General features: G+C 34.1%; 1 protein-coding gene across 2 annotated transcripts in view; it reads right to left on the bottom strand.

Annotated features, from left to right (window-relative positions):
• The window catches only part of LOC107730398 (glypican-6-like), a 206,663-nt gene that overhangs the window by 152,164 nt on the left and 34,412 nt on the right, over positions 1-20,087 (bottom strand). For both annotated transcript variants that reach the window (XM_016541239.1, XM_016541240.1), the window contains exon 2: positions 8,726-8,884. In XM_016541239.1, coding sequence (XP_016396725.1) covers positions 8,726-8,884 — 159 coding nt within the window. The remainder of the gene's footprint in view (positions 1-8,725; positions 8,885-20,087) is intronic.

Here is a 20,087-nt window from a genome sequence, read left to right as displayed (position 1 = left end):
AAAACAAAACAAAACAAAACAAAACAAAACAAAACAAAACAAAACAAAACAAAACAAAACAAAACAAAACAAAACAAAACAAAACAACATAAAACAAAACAAAACAAAACAAAACAAAACAAAACAAAACAAAATAAAATAAAATAAAATAAAATAATAAGCTTGCCATGCTTTTTGGATTCTGAAAGTTGCACCATGTTGATTTAACATGAGCATTTTGAAAAGCACTTTTGGACAGAAAATTTGCACCTAGCTTTTATCAGGAATAGTTTCAACCCTTGAACACCCACCGAGTTTGACATTTCACAGAGTTTTAATGCCAGTGCGAGTTCCACCAAGGCGGCTCCTCCAAGCTTCAGCCGTACAAAATTAAAAAGTGAGTGATGTTGAAACCTGTACATTGTGAAAAATTGGCTTCCTCCCTTAAGCTGCCCTGCTGGGAAAAAAGCAGAAGATTTGTCGAGTCTGTGGGGGTGATCAGAATCAAAGAAAGAGGCTTTTCGCTCTGATGTAATCAATCCTCTGTGGCTTTTTCCCCAGTAACATCTGTGATTCACTGGCTCTCCCACACTGAGCAAAGTGCCCGTATTTGTCTAATCCTGAGAGTTACTCATCGAGCTGTGCTTAAAAACAGGTCAGGATGAGGCAAAGTGGGAGACTGAACCAGACTAATGTATTAAAAGAGGAGTAATGCGGTCTAATGGACGGCCGATTCGAGAGAGATGATCGTCTCACATTTGCGTCATTCAGGACTCCGTGCCAAACAACGTGCCAATGTGCTGGAGAAGCTGCTTTAAAAACTTCTTCATCAAGCTACAAGTTTCTCATAAAGTAGTTCAACTACAGTTAAGCTGTCGCTTTGGAAAAAGTAGCTAACTGCATTAAAGCTGTTTAAGAGTAGAGATGTACTCTATTATGAATGAACAACTGTCAGATTGTATTTATTTTAACAAGCTGAGCAGCATTAACTAGCGCAAAACCAGTGAGGATCACAATTAGGGTGCAAACATTAAACTTAAAGGCAAATTTTACAGTAAATAAAATTAATAGCTATCGAAAACACACTGCCTTGATGCCAGTCTGCTGTCTTTTGAGGAAGCATTAAAACTGATATGGAACATCATAAGTGATTGATTTGGAACACACTACATAGACATAAACTCCATATGATGACACACAAATAGCACAATAAAGTTTTGTGTTGTAAAAAAGTAAAAAATTAAATTAAATAAAATAAACAATTTATTTCAATGAAATTGTGTGATGGTAAGTCATAAAAAATACATAAAATAATACAATAAAATAAAATTATCTATCAAAATAAAATTTAAAAATAGCTATTTTTAATTGGTTATTGCATAAAAGTGCCAAATTTACAAATTTACAAAGTTTTTAAAGGACATATAAAGAATGAAAAAAAAAAAAAAACCCTACGTTTTAATTTAGACTTAGGCCTTAACAGCATCAGAAATAAAATAAAATAAAATAAAATAAAATAAAAAAGTAAAGTAAAATTGTGTATTTTAATTAGATTGCATTTTTATTACTTTTTATTAATACAACTTGTATTAAATTAATGAATAAATTAATAAAAGCATATTAATAATCACCATCTTTCTCAACTCAACTGTCATCGTGTATAGATCTCAGTGCAATGCATTATTGGATTATATGTCAACAGTTTTAACAATTTAACACAATATTAGACTACAAAAGAGGTGCAGTACCATTCAAAAATTGTTGAAGATTGGAGTAATGATGCTGAAAATTCAGCTTTGCATCACAAAAATAAATTGCTTTTCAAAATATAATCAAACAAAACAACACATTTAAAATTTTAATATTTTTACAATATTGTAGTGTTTACTGTATTTTAATCAAACTTGTAATTGGTAGTGAATGTCGTTAATTTGACTGGTGAATCGTTTAGAAAGCAGCTACATCGATGGCATTGAAAATGTTGCTAAATCTGTAGCACTGCAAATTTTCATTAGTTATTGCATAAAAGTGTTGCACATAATGTGTTTAGAAGACATATAAGAACCAAAAAATACCCAGCGTTCCAATTCAGACTTAATCATGCAGCCTTTAAATGCCTTAACAGCATCAGGATTTTTCAATAATGCATCAAAAAACAAGGCCCCTTAGGAAGCCGAGGCAGTAATCAAAAAGTGGGAGTTAAAGAATTTCTAAATAGGCTCATATAAATAGCAAAGGGCTGAAAAAAATGAGGGCATGGAAAATGGATGAAGGATCAAATCCCTAGGAGGAGGCTAGAGCTCCAGAAGATAAAGGACGAATGCTGCTTCACAGCTGGCAGAGTGGGCAGCCCAACGACTCCAACCATTCAGATTCATGAGCAGCTACCAGCACAACAGAGATCTTCCCAACAGCAGTGCCATTGGAAAAACCACAAACCAGATCAATTAAAGCACAACCGATTCGCTGAAATGAATCTAACTCATATATGACAGGCGAGATATGCAAAAAAAACAACAACAAAAAAGATTAAAATATGCAGTTCACATCACTTTTGGCTCACTTTACTCATCGGGGAAGCAGATGGACTTGATTTGATATATTAAACATATTTCAAATACATTTTAATGTAATAAACTGTCATTTTTATATTTAAATCAGCATAAAGGCAATTAAAAAAAATGGATAAAGATTACGTTTTATTGCATTCTTTTATGACAATTTTTACCTACATTTTTCTCTCTCATTACTGTAATACAACCAAAAGTTTTTATAATAACATATGTTTGTAAATAAGGATTCGTCTTCATGATGATTCCTTTTAAGCTTTGATTAATAACAATAATAATAATAATAATAATAATAATAATAATAAATGTTAATACTTTCACTTCAATTACTGACTGGCATTACTCTTCTGGGGAGGCAGATGAACTTTACTAAATATATGAAACATATTTCCAATATATTTTAATGCAATAAATTGTAATATATGTATATATATACACACAAACACATCTAAATCAGCATAAAGGCAGTTTAAAGATAAAGATTACTGATAAGAAAAAAATAAAATAAAATAATGAATATGACATTTTTTTCCCCTAAATTTATTTCAGGGGAAAATTTTTTACTTTTAATTATTATTATTATTTACCTACTGTAATGCAAAAGATCTCATTGTCATTACTGTAATACAACTAGACTTTTTATAATAACTTTAAATAATCATTAGTCTTCATGATGATTGCCATTATGTTTCGATTAAAACATAAAAAAAATAAAAATGTTAATTTATTTAAATTAAAGGCAGTACAATAAATACTACGCAATGAATAAATACTAATTTAACAAATAAATTATTGTGTGTGCATTACAGCTAATTCATGCAGTATATGACACACAATATACTGTATATAAAAACAGATACAAATCTGCAGTTCACACCATTTTTTTGGCTAACTGTACTCTTCGGGGGAAGCAGATGGACTTGACTATCTTCACTTCACACCCAACAGAGTACAAAAAGAGATCCATTCATCAATCACGCGGTAGCTCGGCTTTTTGAGGAAAAGAGATACTGCGGACGGATCGATATTTATCCCGTCAAACTGAAGGTGTTTCTGCCGATTAGCTGCCAAATCTGCGCTGCCTATCAGAGTGATAAATAAAGCCGTGTGTATATGCGCTTGTTTGTGTGTGTTTAAGTGTGCTGGTCTGTCAGATACACACCTGCCCTCCGAGATAAAGACCAGAAGACAAGCACAGCATGAGCTGGAGACGATAAAGAAAACATGCACTACGACCCGACTTCAGATCAGAAGAGAACCGTTCAATGATACAGACGTGTGGCTAAAGAGAGCGGGATATTCATCCCACAGATACAACCATCAGCTCATGACGTCTTATGATCATACGTTTACTAAATGGATGGATGGCCAAGTCTCATTTCATCTCAAAATCCATTTGGAAGAAATCCATTTGTATAGAGCATAAAGACAATGAAACATATATAGAGATTTGCTTAATTAAAATTCAATTGTTGATTTAAACAAAAATATTTTACAAATATTACATTAAATATATTAATGTTTATATTAAATATAAAATACACATTTGTTGTATATAATAATGTAACACATAAATACTTTAATAATAATATTAATAATAATTCATATTTTTGAAAATCATAATTTTAGCCTGTTTTACATAGCAAAGCATGGATCCTCTTTAAATGACATGCTCCTAAATGCTCTAAAAGCAAAATATAATTTTGCATCGACTTGATTTTGAGGTGAAATATGCTCAAGACATGTTTTCATGAGATATCCGAGTCTACACTTGAACTTAATACCCATAAAACATCTAACAAGTCACATGACTCCATCACCACTTCAAATTATTACATGCTGATATGCTAATTACTAATTAATGCTAATGCATTCGACTAAGTGAGTGTAAACAAAGTGTAGATTTCAAAGCCGAGCTTAATTAATAACAGCACTGTGAATGGGGTTGATTTCGTCTATGAATACAATGGCCAAAAAGCTATAAAACCACAGTGTCTGTGTATTTCAGGTTTATTAATGGCATTGCTTAAGTATTAATGGCTCTGTTCACTATTAATGAAAATTCTCCCGTTCTTTTGGCCCAAAACAGCATCTGTAATCACCGCCATGCCCAGATCCAGCAGCTCACCGGCGTAATTAACAATCTGTCAGCGTTATAGCCCGCCTATGTTCATCAAAGCCTCGCTGTTGGTTTGTAAAACTCTTTTAGGCTGAGTTAGCTGTTAGCGATTCAACGCAAGTTCCCTAAGAAGTGGACAGAAGAACACAGGGCTTTGATTTGGAGTGGACTTGGAGCCGTCAGAGGAATAATGTAGGTTATGAGCTGGCAGTGATTCATGGTGAAGGGTTTTGTTGTGTCACTGGATTCATGAGGGCTGGATAGCACAGAGTCGAGCCACTAGAACCTTCCAGCATGACACGTCGTATCACGGCCTCCATCTCTCAGGAACATCAGTATGCAAACCGCCGGCGTGATTTGTCTCGCAGTCATTCAGCAAGCGACTCTGCTCACATTCTCATAGGAACGAAAGAAAAATCTCTTTAACAGCTTGATCGCTTCTTCTAGACAGCAACGGCATTGAATCGAGAGTTTTGCGGAAGTCTGTAGCTTTTTCTCAAACATTTCTCATCAAACGGTCCGAGCTGCTATTCACGTTCATATTCAAGTATATAAAAAATATATATTATATTATATATTAAATAAGAATGTTTGGTGGTACAGTAATGAGAATGAGCTCTCATTACAGTAGAAAAATTGGTGTGAAAAATGTCAGAAGATTTATTGTATTGTATTTATTGTATTGCTAATTCAAAGTAAAATATAGAAATGTATAATATACATGAATGCTATAAGATATAAGTGTGTGTGTGTGTGTGTGTGTGTGTGTGTGTGTGCAATTTTAAGATTTTGTTATACATTGTATGCTATAATTTTTTTAAAGATTGTTGTTGGAATCATCAAAAGATCTCAAAATACCAAACTTTTTTAATTTTTTTATAATGTATACTTTTTAAATAATCATCAGTCTTTAATGGTGAATCCAAATAGTTTGAACTAATTTTAATAACTTTATATATTTAAACATAAAAGCAGTAAAATAACTATGCAAGGAATACATACTTATTAACTAATAAATCATCAATGTATTTTGCATATCATCATTTTAGCCTGTTTTAATAAAATAAAATATGATTCCTCATATACTCAAAAAAAAAAGATGTATGTATTTGAATTGCATATAACATTTTTATCAATTTGAATTATGCTACAAACTATGGAAGCCCGTTTCCGCCACTGAATAAAAAATAAAAAGGTAACTGCAACATTTTATCTCACAATTCTGACTTTTTTTCTCAGAATTGCGTGATATAAACTCACAATTGTGAGTTATAAAGTCAGAATTGCGAGATATAAACTCGCAATTGCAAGAAAAAAAGTCAGAATTGTGCGATATAAACTCGCAATTGCGATTAAAAAAGTCAAAATTGTGAGATTTATTCAGTGGCGGAAACGGGCTTCCATAGCAAACAAATATTTGTTAGTCATATTTAAATGAAACAGGTCAGATTGCACTCAAAAAATATATAGGCCTATATTTTAGATTTTTGATGATATATATATATATATATATATATATATATATATACACACATTTGAGTGTACTCTTAATGCATGACAATTATTGACTGTATTTGGGTCTATTTTTATTTCTCTTGGGGAATTTGAGGAGACATTTAAGATACTTTAAGCAACTGTGATCCCCATTACGTCTCATTTAAGAAGCCAGAGAAGCACATAAAAAGTACCAAAAAAAAAGTTATAAATAATAATTAAATCCATTCGTGCTGAATCTACTAAAGATACAGCAGAGTTCGTTTACTTCACATGATACGGTCCATAAGTGTCACATCCATTTGCACTACATGCAAATCACCAACTTTTCAAGAGCACTAATATTAACCTTTACATAACCCGTGAATATGTACTTCAGCTCTCCACTGTACGCCTTCATTATTGCAACTTCAGGGATCTTATCTATGCACAATCAGCTTGTAACACTCCAAAGAGAAAGGAAAACTTGAAATCGCATCATATGACCCCTTTAAATAAAAATGCTACCTCAAGATCTACTGTAGGCTACTGTGACTGATTTGCAAATGAATCATTTAGACCAGTGTTCTGAACCCATTTATAAGACCTACTTTAACAGAATGATTCGTTCACAAACTCCTACTAGTAACACTAACTTGGCAAATCAAAAAACTTGCGAATTTATCCATGAGAAATGAAGTCGTTGAAACCAAGTAGCACGTGTTTTCTGGTGTATTTGCGTGGATCAGTTCTTTGAAACATTTTGTTTCAAACTTTCAATTAAGCTGCTAACTCAAGAACTACTGCAACCAATGTCCATAAGTGTCACATCCATTTGCACTACATGCAAATCACCAACTTTTCAAGAGCACTAATATTAACCTTTACATAACCCGTGAATATGTACTTCAGCTCTCCACTGTACGCCTTCATTATGACATTTCAAAACCTGTATAATTAGTGTGAGCTGTATGGAACAGGTCTGCCTGTTTTCCGGGTGACTTACAGTGGCGGTTTGGAGCGGGTCTGACCCGCCTAATTAAAGCCGAACCCCCTAAAGAAAGGCATAACAAAAGGTTAAAAAGTAGATACTAAACGGCTCTCATTCAAAAGATTACATAAGGAACTTTTCAGTGGCCGCAAAAGTAGATTACAAGTTTGTCAGAGCATTGATTTCCACCCACAGAAGTGGACAAAGCTTGAACACTTTCCACTTTGAACAGCCACTTATCTATGCACAATCAGCTTGTAACACTCCAAAGAGAAAGGAAAACTTGAAACACACCAGTGTTCTAAACCAATTCAAAACAACTGATTCAACGGAACGATTTGTTCACAAATTTCTACTGTATAGAATGATTCATTTACAAATTCCTACTAGTAACACTGAATATTTTTTTTTTTTTGCTTTTTGCTTTTACTATACAAAAATCCATCTGCAGGTGCAGCTTTCAGAACCAATTTAAACAATTTAGGTCCAAAGCTTATTTAGTAGATTCAAATTGAAATTTATTTTCTTTTTCAACTGAGTAGCAAGCGATGGAAATTACAGTTTACTAGTGCAAACCAGTTCTTTTGAATATTTTGTTTCTATGAAGCCATTAACTCACTTTGACCAGTTTGGGAATGAATCACTTAGACCTGTTCAAAAGATCTGATGAAACAAAATTATTCGTATACAATTCCTACTACTAACACTAAACTTTTGATTAACATTACTACACAAAGCTTCATGCTTTCATGCTGGTTCAGCTTTCTGAATGGTTCAAACAATTAATTCAAAAGCTCAAACAATTCCTTTAAAAGTATTTGAGACTCAACAAAATGACTTGTTCACCAATTCTTACTCAAAATGCTAAACATTTTTTTCATCTGTAGGTTTAGTTTATTGAACCAGTTCAAAAAAATAATTCAAAAGATCCGCCTCAATAGAATGATTCATTCAAAACTCCTACTTAATTTTCACCTGCAGTAACATTATTCATGTTTTCAGTTCTTTGAACTGGTTTAAACAATTTAATCAAAATATGTGACTCAACAGAATGATCTGTTAACAAACTCACTACTAGTAACACTACACAATTTTTATTTTTTACTGCACAAAGATTAATCTCCAAGCTCAGCTTTATAAACCGGTTCAAACTATTAATTCAAAAGCTTAGACTCAGCAGAGCAATTCGTTCACAAATTGCTACTTCAAATTCACTAGCAGTAAGTAACATATAAATTTTTTTAACACTTTACTACACAAAGATTCATATGCAGGTTCAGTTTTCTGAACCGGTTCAAACAATTCAGTAATCAGAACCGAATCAACAGAACGATTCGTTCACAAATTGCTACCTCAAATTTGCTACTAGTAACACCAAACATTCCCCACAAAGATGTGTTGCTTTCCCCCCCATGTTTTGCAACTCATCCAGGTGTCATTACACATCAGTTCCAGTGCAATTTGAAAGTACGATTGCTTTGCATTGCATCTGTTTATTATGGACTATCCGGTAATTAAACCGAAAAAGCCTAGTTGGATAATATCAAGCTATAAAAGACAAATCAAACTGAAAACCAACTGTTGCACACTTACCGTCAAACTTTTTGTGCCTGGAGGTAAATATCGTCCGTATGGTGTGGCTGTTCTCATCCACTAATTTCTCGAAATCCAGTTTATTCTGCTGGCCGAGCCTGTCCTCCATGTCTGAAGTGCAGCAGGTGTAGCCCTGGGAACAAACCCGCAGATGATCACCTGTGGGACGAGAGAAGGACATATTTCACAAAGCCGCACTGGGAGACACGGAGCTCATCGCACCGAATCAAACACGCTTCATTAAGCCAGCGCTGCGATGTGTGATTTCCCAAACCGCACCGAAGACGTGAAGGTGCACCAAGCGAAATTAATGGTGCATGTCGCCGCTGGTTGTGACATCTTTAATTACGTCAAAGCGACAGATGGATGTTTGAGAGCCGTCCTCAAACTTCCTCCAGGCACGTGTTTTGCACTCAGGTGAGCTATTTAATGACTGCGAACAAGCAGAAAACTTGTCAGTGTCAGTGTGAAAAAGTATTTCCCATCTATTTTTAAAACTTCGTGCTTGACAGGCTACATTACATTATAATATGTTCAACGTGATATTTTATGTAGTTTCCCTGCGGAGAAAAAGTCTAAACCAGGTTCAAGTCATCAAGAAAAAGCATTCTGCTAGGTACATATGACTGAAACAGTATCTGAGTATCAATATTGATACATACATACATATATATATATATATATATATAGTTTGTATGATTTATTGTGCAATGCCACAATTAAAAAAACAGAATTGGAGAAATGGAGGAGGTTAAACTGTTCCAAGCTGTTTTTCAGTAGGGTTCTCAACCCAACAGCAAACGAATTACATTTTTACAGTGTAAATGGCATCCCTCCAGTCATTCTGTCCAGTTTGCATTTTGCACCTGCCCGTCTCCACCATCTGTTCATCTCAGCATTAAACTGCCCTTCCCATCGCAACTTCACCAAAAAAATCTCCAACACCTGCCTCAGTATTCATTGTAGAAACTTTGTCACATTAGAGTTCAATCACATTTGAGTTTCGTCAAACATTATGCACGCTTTCAGTATCTTGAATTGGGTATTTCAAACTTTTAGGCTTAAAGCGTTTTGCCCGTATAAAAGGAAAATCACAAATGAGATACCTCAAATGTTTCTTCAAGGACAATGATATTAAATGGGGAACAGATTGTATAGCTCTACTCTTAATGCATGTCAACAATTATGTCCAGTTTTATTTTCCTGAAAGCACTTTAATAGAAAATCAAGGTGAAGTTGATACTACTGTTTGGTAAGATTTTTTAAAGGTCTATTCTGCTCACCAAGGCTGCATTTACAGTATTTGATCAAAAATACAGTAACATTTTTTAAATATTATTCCAACTGTTTTTGTATGTGAATATATCATAAAACATTATTGATTTCTGTGATCAAAGCTGAATTTCAGCATCATTACTCCAGTCTTCAGTGTCACATGATCCTTCAGCAATCCTTCTAATATGCTGATTTGCTGCTCAAGAAACATTTCCAAATATGTTTAATGTTGGAACAGTTGTGGAAATTAAAAGACATTTTATTTTCAGGATTCTTTGATGAACAAAAAGTTCAAAAGAACAGCTTTTATTTGAAATAGACATTGTTTTTAACATTACAAATGTCTTTACTGTCACTTTTGATCAGCTAAACGCATCCTTGCTGAAAAAAAAGCATTCATTTCTTGTCACAGTATTGTTCAAAAGCTTTAATACCTCAATAATACCTTAATAATATCTTCTAGAGAACAATGTGATTTAAGAGCAGATTAAGTTTCTGAAGAAGATTCTGTTAAAGTTTCACGCTTCTCTTATGTTTCTCCTAAGAAAAAAAGACACCAGTCATCTAATATGCATCTCCTCAAGAGTTCAGAAAGGATCTCAAGAGGCTTTCCAGAAAGTCTGCAAGATTCAGAGATTTCAATATTATCAGCTCAGTTATTTCTCATCTAATTCAGACCAAATGATCTGGGCCCGTATTCACAAAACATCTTAAGGCTAAAAGTAGCTCATAACTACTCATAATTAGTAAAAAAGAATGGGTGTGTCAATCCTAAATTTAGGACTCCTAAAGTTTTGCTCTAAGAGCATTTCACAAAGCGCTAAAACTAGCTCCTAAATCTGCAAAAGGTTAGGAGTAGTGAAGAGGAGTCACTAAGACTAAGCCACAAACTATCCTAAAGCCGGGCTCACACTGTGCGATTTTTTAAAAGTCCTTTAGGATTGTACTTGTCAGACTGTACGAACATGATGATCATGTCACACTGTGGGATCTCAGTTGTCATTAATGTCAGACTGTACGACAGTCAAGACACGTTAAAAACGGGTGCACGCAAGAAAACTTGTTGAGTTTTACCTTATCAACCCATACACGTTCAGTGACTGCGAGCTGCATTGCACGCGGGGCTGTAAAAACGGGTGCGCGCAAGAAAACTTGTCATGAGTTTTACCTTATCAACCCATACACGTTCAGTGACTGCGAGCTGCATTGCACGCGGGGCTGTAATGTTGGCTATCATTAAAAGTATATGAATGGCGGCAATACCGGCGTATTTATGCAGAATAGTGCAAGCAGCACTACACACCCACATAAAAACAGCAGCGCAACCGGTGTTTATCATAGCAAAGGCAACGAATCATATGAATTCCATGAGTGGAGAACGAGAGTTAATGCGGTTAAGAAATCTCTAGTATTAATTCTGATCATGGGTTGTCTTGAAAAACGAAGACAGTTTGACGTCCGTCGTAGGAGAAGTCACAGTGTAGGACACTGCCAGAAGTTCGTCGGAGGTAAAATTTGATCACAACGGCCATTAATCGGCTGTCGGTGAACATGTCAATCTAACAATCAAAGACTACAGGTTTTAGCCTAGGATTATAGGAATCTTTTAGGGTTTTCAAAATTAGTCTCAGACGACCAAATCATGGCCAAAATCGCACAGTGTGAGCCGGGCTTAAAATGGCTTTTGCCGACAATCTGCCGCTGAACGTAAACATTTTAGAAACATTTGATGATAATGACCTTTTAAAAAGGTATCACCTTTGGTTTTGGAGGTTACCCCAATTCCAAATTTCCCTTTGATTATATCCTTGTTTGCATTAACCAGTTGGGCAAGAAGTAACAGCTGTTTTTGCGTCCAGTTTTTTTTTACGTTTGCATGTATTACTATCAGCCATGATTATTCTACTCTGTTAATTAAAAGGCTGTTTATATGCATATCCGCTAATTGTTTTTGAGAAGCATGCATGCAAGAGGCTGACAATAAGCTGAACATATACTTGTTTAATTAGTGACACTTATCCTGCATTTTAAAATCTTTATTTGAATGTGGCAATTACCATTTTTTTAAATTATTTTTAAACCTTTATTTGAATACGGCAACATAATATTGTGCTCTACAATATTTCCATGAATAAATCTCTGACAGAGACTATCAGCCAATCACTGTGCATAGTTAGTAAGCATGCTGACATCATCCATATAGCAACAAGGTCAACCCCGCCCTCTTACTCTTAGCTTAAAACTTCTCTCTATTCCTTACTAAAAGTTTGTCTCAGCAGCTTTGTGAGAGAAAACTCTTAGCTAAAAGCTTTTACTGCATTTCTTATTGCTCCAAAGGAATTTTAGAAGAAACATCAGAGAAAGCTGATGTTTAAACAAAAACATACGTAAGACGTCCTCTGAGTCCCAACGTGTTTTTAAGCACGCGAGATAAACACAAGGTTTTCACAAACCGCTCCAAGACGTTAAGTTATTCATTCACGGTCATTTTCTCTCAGTTCTCGGCACAGATGTGGCGGATCGTTACGGATCGTTATCTCTGGAACCTCGAGCACGGAGCGTGATTGAAGCGCAGCATTGTAATTAGCTGGAAATGCTGACTATGAAAGCTGGAGCGAGTGCTGCTTGTGTTCAAATGAGAGATGCTGAGACAACGTCCATTTACCACAGACAGCCAACAAGATCAGTCCCGCCACGAGAGCTCATGACGTCCTTCTCAAACTATAGTAGAGTCAGAAATATCACAATTGGTCAAAAGCCATGTTTACCAACTGACTGGTAAATATCAAATAAAATGAATTCAAACATTTTGTTAAAGCATTCACAGTATTTATTCCAAGTTTGGGGTTGGTAAGATTTTTATTTTATTATTTATTTGTCTATTATGCTAACCATGAATGCATTTATTTGATCAAAAATATAGTAAAAATGTGAAATATTATTACAAGCTCAAATAACAGTTTGCCATGTGAATATCTGTTAAAATGCAATTTATTCCTGTGATAAAAGCAGAATTTTCAGCATCATTACTCCAGTCTTCAGTGTCACATGATCCTTCAGAAATCATTCTAATATGCTGATTTGCTGCTCAAGAAACATTTATTATTATTATTAAAAATGTTGAAAACAGTTGTGCTGACATATTTTTGTGAAAACTGTGAAATATTGTTTTTTTTTTCACAATTTGTTCAATAGAAAGTAAAAAGAGGTCTTCTGTAAAATTATACACATCTTTTGTTTTATTATTATTAATTGGTCAGCAACCAGTGGGTAGCATAGAAAGCATATTACAAATCAGGATCACAACAGAAAAATCAATAATAATAATAATAATAATAGCCACAATAATATAGACAAAAGTAACAAAAACATATCAAAAGAAAAAGAAAAAATAGAAGAAAAAAGGAAAAGAAAAATACATACATATACACACCTTATACACATCTTTACTGTCACTTCATCGTCACTGTCACTCAATTTAATGCATCCTTGCTGATAAAAGTATTAATTTCTTGCAACAAAATAAATGCATTTTTTGGCACAGTAGTTTACACTCTAAAGCTTACTTTTTTGTCTTACTAAATATCATGTTTCCATTTTACGTTTACACATTTGGCAGATGCGTGCTCTGTATCTAAAGCGACTTGCATTGCATTCAAGACAAACATTTTATTTCACATTACAGAAATAAAATTGGTTGCAAATGCAGGTTTAAATCTGCTCATCTGTTTTATATATACACAGTGCATGTTTACTTATGCATACCATTTAACTTCACACTTAATGCAGTTTTGAATCTTTTTTTTGTTTTGATAAATGTAAATATCAAATCCAAGGTACTGTATATTACAGCAGCAAAGCCTCATATCACTCTTTCTGGATTTGTGCTAATCATCATCAGGATGGGAAGAGGCGCAATAGACATATGCATATCAAAATAACACTAATCAGATTAAAGATGCATTTAAAATATGGTGATTACAAGAGGGATTGCATTTATTAAAAAGGCTTCTGCTGATGCACAGACAACCCCATCTGTGCTGTCAACAAAAATAAATAAATTAGCAAAATGTTGCCAAAAAAAAGAAAGAAAGAAAAAAGCAGTGAATCAGTTTACTGAAAATCAAAATGCATTCAGTGACTGGAGTTTAAGAAATTACTTTATCTTCAAGTACCAAAGGCAAAAAACAAAACAAAACAAAAACCTCAGTTTATACAGTGCAAATGATGCTTGTCGGCACTGAACACACTCTCTGCATCAAAAGATTCAACATCCAGTCTGGCGAAGAGTTTGACAGCAAGACTAACTGCTGCTGTACAGTACTGCCATGTTAGCTAATGAAGAAAATCTGCCGTATTTTTTTCACCTTCACACCCCAAACCCAAGCAAATCAGCTTATTAAGCAACTAGGTAGCTTAAAATAGTTTGAATACACCTATAAACATCAGCTGAAACCTGGCAGACTGTTTGCTAACAGAAAAAAAATCAAGGTCTACAAAACCACAGGTACATTTAACAGCATGCAGTATTTTATTCATTAGTATATGAACAAATCAGAAAGACCCCATGGCCACTAAAACCAATTCAGCATATATATATATATATGGCATTATTATTCCTCATACTTTGAGTTAAGAATGTTAAGCATTAAAGTCTAGCGTGAAACTTCTAACTAACTTCTAACATCATAGAGACTTTTGACTTAGCAAACATGAGTTGCAGACATGAAATTAGTTTGTAGTATTTTGTTTGACTTATTAAATTTTTAAAAGGTGATCAATAATCCCAAAATCATGTTAAAAGAAATACTCCACACCCTGAGGATAACTTCAAATTAAAAAAGCAACAAGCATGATCATATTCAAACAGCCTGCTTATTTCTTTTCTCATTATTTTCTATTCCTCGTGAGTCGGCTGTTTTGATGCTTACTCTCTATTGCATCATTATAGAAATGATAGAGTTAATAGACATTTCTACGGCAGCGTTTGCTTCATAAAACGATTTCAAGCTTCTTCCTCCACTGGGCATCGTTTGAATTTGCATCTCTTTGATGGGCCAATATCTCCACGGACCAATCACGCTGGCTAGTAAATATAACCCAAAGTTTGATTTCTTCTTTATAAAAGCATCTCCGTTCATGTGCAGAAGTGAACTTTTGTAAATAATAAATGCAAAATTAAATTTATATAGAAGTGAATACAGCAATTCAGCAGTTCCTCTGAGATTCACACTGAAATTAAACACTGCATTGGACTCCAGTTTCCAGTAGTTGTTGGACAAAGAAAAGGTCTTCGTAATTTTTACTTCTACTTTGCAAGTTGTGTGTAGGTTAAAGTAATTTAAGGTTACAGCCTTGGCTAAACTCTCAGAGCTCAGATAAACTTGCTATAGTTATGATAAACTAATTCAACAAAAACTAGTAGTAAATCATCCTGAGGATGTGACTCCATGCCAAAAAGTTGGTTTATATTGAATTATTTATATATAAAATGATCTTACTTTCCACAACTTTAGCCTAAGTTTACGATCAATCTGCATCCAAAAAAGTAAACAGAACAGTAAAATACAGAAAAAAACAAGCCAAAAATACAAGTAAAAAATAAAATTATTAATAAAATAATTATTAAAATAAAATAATAGATAATAAAAGAATTGCATTTGAAATATATTACATTATTAAATTATATTGCATTATATTATATTATATTATATTATATTATATTATATTATATTATATTATATTATATTATATTATATTATATTATATTATATTATATTATATTATATTATATTATATTATATTATATTATATTATATTATATTATATTATATTATACTATATTATATTATATTATATTGCAATACATTTCATTATTACATTATTTATTATATAATTAATTAACATAATATAATATAATATAATAATGCAATATAATATAATAATGCAATACATTTCAAATTAATATAATACAGAAATAATTGAAAGAAGTAAGTCTAAAATTACTTGCAGACTTTAAAAGAAATATCACAAGTTCAGTTATTAACCTTTATCAACAGCATGCATGGCATAATGTTGATTAGCACAGGGAATAATTTTGTTTCGTCCCTCTTTTTTTAAGCCAGAAAAAAAAAAAAAAACTGGTGTTCTAGAGCAGAAATGAAGTAAGCTTGATTTTTTCTTAAAACATTTAATGAAGGATGAGATAAAATGATTCTCTGTGCTAATCAATATAAAGTTGATCTCATATTGAGTCCGGATATAGTGCGATGCATGCTTATAATGCTGATGAGATCCAAAAATGAGATCAGCCCTGTTCGTGGGTCACAGTGGCCGCCCGTCGTCCATTAAACGCCAGCGTCTTGCTTCACTTCAACATGCATGCAGCCAGTTTCCCTACAATCTGCCTAATTTCATAAGCTGTGAAATTCATCAACGGAGAGGCCTTCAAGTGGAGCCAATGAACCGAATTAGAGATACGGCCGTCACTTTGAAAGTACAATGATGTGGTGCAAAGTTAAATAAGCTCTGAGAAAACAAAGCCAAACAGAAAGACGTCGCAGGAACAGAAAAGTGCCTATTGTTTGCTTTGGGAAAGACGGGAGGAGAAGGAAGCATCTGTAGCGCTATTACAATAGAATCTTGACTCAAGCTGGCAGTAATTACATTTCACATAATGAGTGTTTGATTGTAGTGTAAGACAAATTAGCTTTCCTTAAAAGTGAGTAAATGGAAGTAATTGATGGTGGGATTATATTGCTAAACAGAAGACAAAGTGTTGTAGCTCTCCGTCTTCAGACCTCCCTGTGGATGGGCTTTTTCTGAGCGAACGGCTCGCTTTTACCTGCCGGTTTATTGCTCGTATGTGGTTTTTGAATTGGATTTCTCACTGAAGTTTATCCGAGCAGACAGGATTTTCATGTTTCATTATGTTATGACCACAGTCAAGCAGAGAAACAACACTTACGCCGCACCACGACTGTAGCTTCATGCACACAGAGTTCTTATTCAGATTGTATTGATTTTCACCGCTTATTACCGTTTTCGGGTCAAACAGGCCCAACTTTATTAGCAAACAGAGCAGAAAAAAACTATTCAAAGCACTGGTAAAAAATATATAACATAACATAGCATAGCATAGCGTAACGTAACGTAACGTAACGTAACGTAACGTAACGTAACATAACATATAACATAACATGATATATAATATAATATAATATCATTACTGGTTGATGACTCAAGCTGGCAGTAATTACATTTCACATAATGAGTGTTTGATTGTAGTGTAAGACAAATTAGCTTTCCTTAAAAGTGAGTAAATGGAAGTAATTGATGGTGGGATTATATTGCTAAACAGAAGACAAAGTGTTGTAGCTCTCCGTCTTCAGACCTCCCTGTGGATGGGCTTTTTCTGAGCGAACGGCTCGCTTTTACCTGCCGGTTTATTGCTCGTATGTGGTTTTTGAATTGGATTTCTCACTGAAGTTTATCCGAGCAGACAGGATTTTCATGTTTCATTATGTTATGACCACAGTCAAGCAGAGAAACAACACTTACGCCGCACCACGACTGTAGCTTCATGCACACAGAGTTCTTATTCAGATTGTATTGATTTTCACCGCTTATTACCGTTTTCGGGTCAAACAGGCCCAACTTTATTAGCAAACAGAGCAGAAAAAAACTATTCAAAGCACTGGTAAAAAATATATAACATAACATAGCATAGCATAGCATAGCGTAACGTAACGTAACGTAACGTAACGTAACGTAACGTAACATAACACATAACATGATATATAATATAATATAATATCATTACTGGTTGAGTCAATAGAATGTTGGGATGTTCAAACAAACAGATCAATGCATCAACAGATCTTTCAGGAAATCAACTATGATTTGGTTTTCTATGATGCTTTGAATATGGTGTAAAGCTATTTTGGAATAGGAAAAAAAATATGGACAAATCAATCCAAACACTTTTCAGCAAAACGGTGATAAAAAATTATGTAAAATAATTACTGTATATATAATTACATAAAAAAATTGTATTCACTCTGAAGCTGGGATAGAAGTAGGCTATTTTAACACTGAAATAATTAAGTGGGAACGATGTTTATATGGAGATTTTGGCTGGACTATCTTCGGTATCAAATGCTAAAAACATCGGTTTATGCAGTGCAGTGCAAATATTTATCTTCATGTCCAAAGTCAAACTGAAACTAAAATTGGCCCTACTTTCTTAACACAAAATCCTTGTGATTTATCAGTTCACATAAGGCCTGGAAAATCGTGGAAATCAAACAAATTTGTAAAGACTAATTCTAAAATCAGGGCTCATCAACAGCATCCTTGCATTTTGATGCCATGCACTCTTTAATATTTGGTTTTCTGTGATGCTTTGAATATGATGTAAATTTATATGGGACAAATCAATCTTGTTTTGCACCATTTTCAGCAAAATGTATAAGTTTATTTATCTAGTTTATAACTGGTAGAGTCATATTAGAGATAGAAACTTTCCAGCTAATATTCAAAACCTTTGTTACTAATTGTCTTTAAAGAATATATTTTTTTTCTGACACCATAAAAATGTTTTGCTAAAATAGTTAATATAAAAGAAAAATAATAAAATATTAAAAATCGATAGCAAATACTATAACATTTAAATACTACACATATTTAATAAAGATTAAAATAATATATTTAAAAAAATAAAAATACATATTTTAAATATTTAATAAAAACATTAAACCCTAAACCTAATAAATCTAAATAGTAAAAAAAAAAGATTAGATGTGAAATACCAGCCCCCCCCCCAAAAAAAAAATTCTGGACAAGTGGACACTGTCATGGGAATTGATTTGGTCATGAAGTGTGCAAACCCTCTGTGAGCAACACGGCAGGTATTTGACACAACTCTGAAAAGTGTAGGAAAAGCAGGATAGAGATTTCATACTGCGGCAAAACCAGTCATGGGATCTGATTATGCCCAGCGAACAAAGTCATGCCAAAAAAACTTGGAGCAACTCTCCACGGTATTCATTAGTCTACCTGGCCACAGAGATCTCCTGCATATGGCCGCTGCCATATGGTGCGTCCCGCGGCCCGTCGAGAGCCTCTCTGCTAGCGCCTTCACCTCCAGCACCTCACTAAACAGTGCTAGCCTAATTTACAGCCGCTCGCTTTGATAGCCCACACTGCTCGCGGCACCTGGAGCCGGTCCCCACAAACCACACTTCTTTTCGCTTCATTTTGTTTCGTGGCGAGGAGCATAAAAAAATCAATAATCATTGTTGTTTATTGCCTGGCTGGTGTGTGGAGACTTTTGTCAGTGGCCACCCAATAAGTCATTTATCATGTAGCGCCGCGGCCCAGGAGCGAATGATGGGACAGCGAAAACCAGAGAGCACTCGGACTCATTTAAGAACCGCAAAGAGATTTGGTCGTCGTCGGTCGCGGCTGTGACGGGAAACCCGAGCTCTCTGCTAATTCTGTGACTAATCAACTGCAGGCTGCTTGGCACGTCGCAGGAGTCCTGCAGCCCATCGATCCGCCATCAGATACGAGCTCATCAGAAGCCGCTCCACATCAGTGACTTCTCCAGCGGCCGAGCACTACCTTTATAGATCAGACATCTTGCTCAGGTGCTCCATTAGCGCATTATTAGGAGGAAAGCAGCGAGCTGGAGTCCAGCAGAAGCATTGATCTGCTTCATACGGTCTCGCTATTGAATGAGGCTCGTGAAGCCTGTTAGAAGCATATTTCACCTGAAAATTACAAGAAAAAAGAAAAAGCAATTCTATTTTTGTTAAAGCAAATCACAGCTACTTTATATTTTTATATTATTATATATTTTATTATATTTAAAAAATAAAACAAAACAAAATAAAAATACATTACAGATGAGAATTTGGAGCAAAATGTGCTTAAGTCTTAGGAATTTGTTGTACTGTGTTTCAGTTAAAGATGATTTAAGTTATGTTTTATTTTTTAAAGTAATATAATGCGAATATAATGAGAACTATATAAAAAAGTAAAATAAAATTAAATTAAATTAAATTAAATTAAATTAAATTAAATT

The sequence above is a fragment of the Sinocyclocheilus rhinocerous genome, unplaced genomic scaffold (genome assembly GCF_001515625.1).
Source record: "Sinocyclocheilus rhinocerous isolate Xijiao unplaced genomic scaffold, SAMN03320098_v1.1 scaffold548, whole genome shotgun sequence".
In the NCBI taxonomy this organism is placed as follows: Eukaryota; Metazoa; Chordata; class Actinopteri; order Cypriniformes; family Cyprinidae; genus Sinocyclocheilus; species Sinocyclocheilus rhinocerous.
Note: the sequence above shows the minus strand (reverse complement) of the source record. Positions and strands in the feature narration are given on the sequence as shown.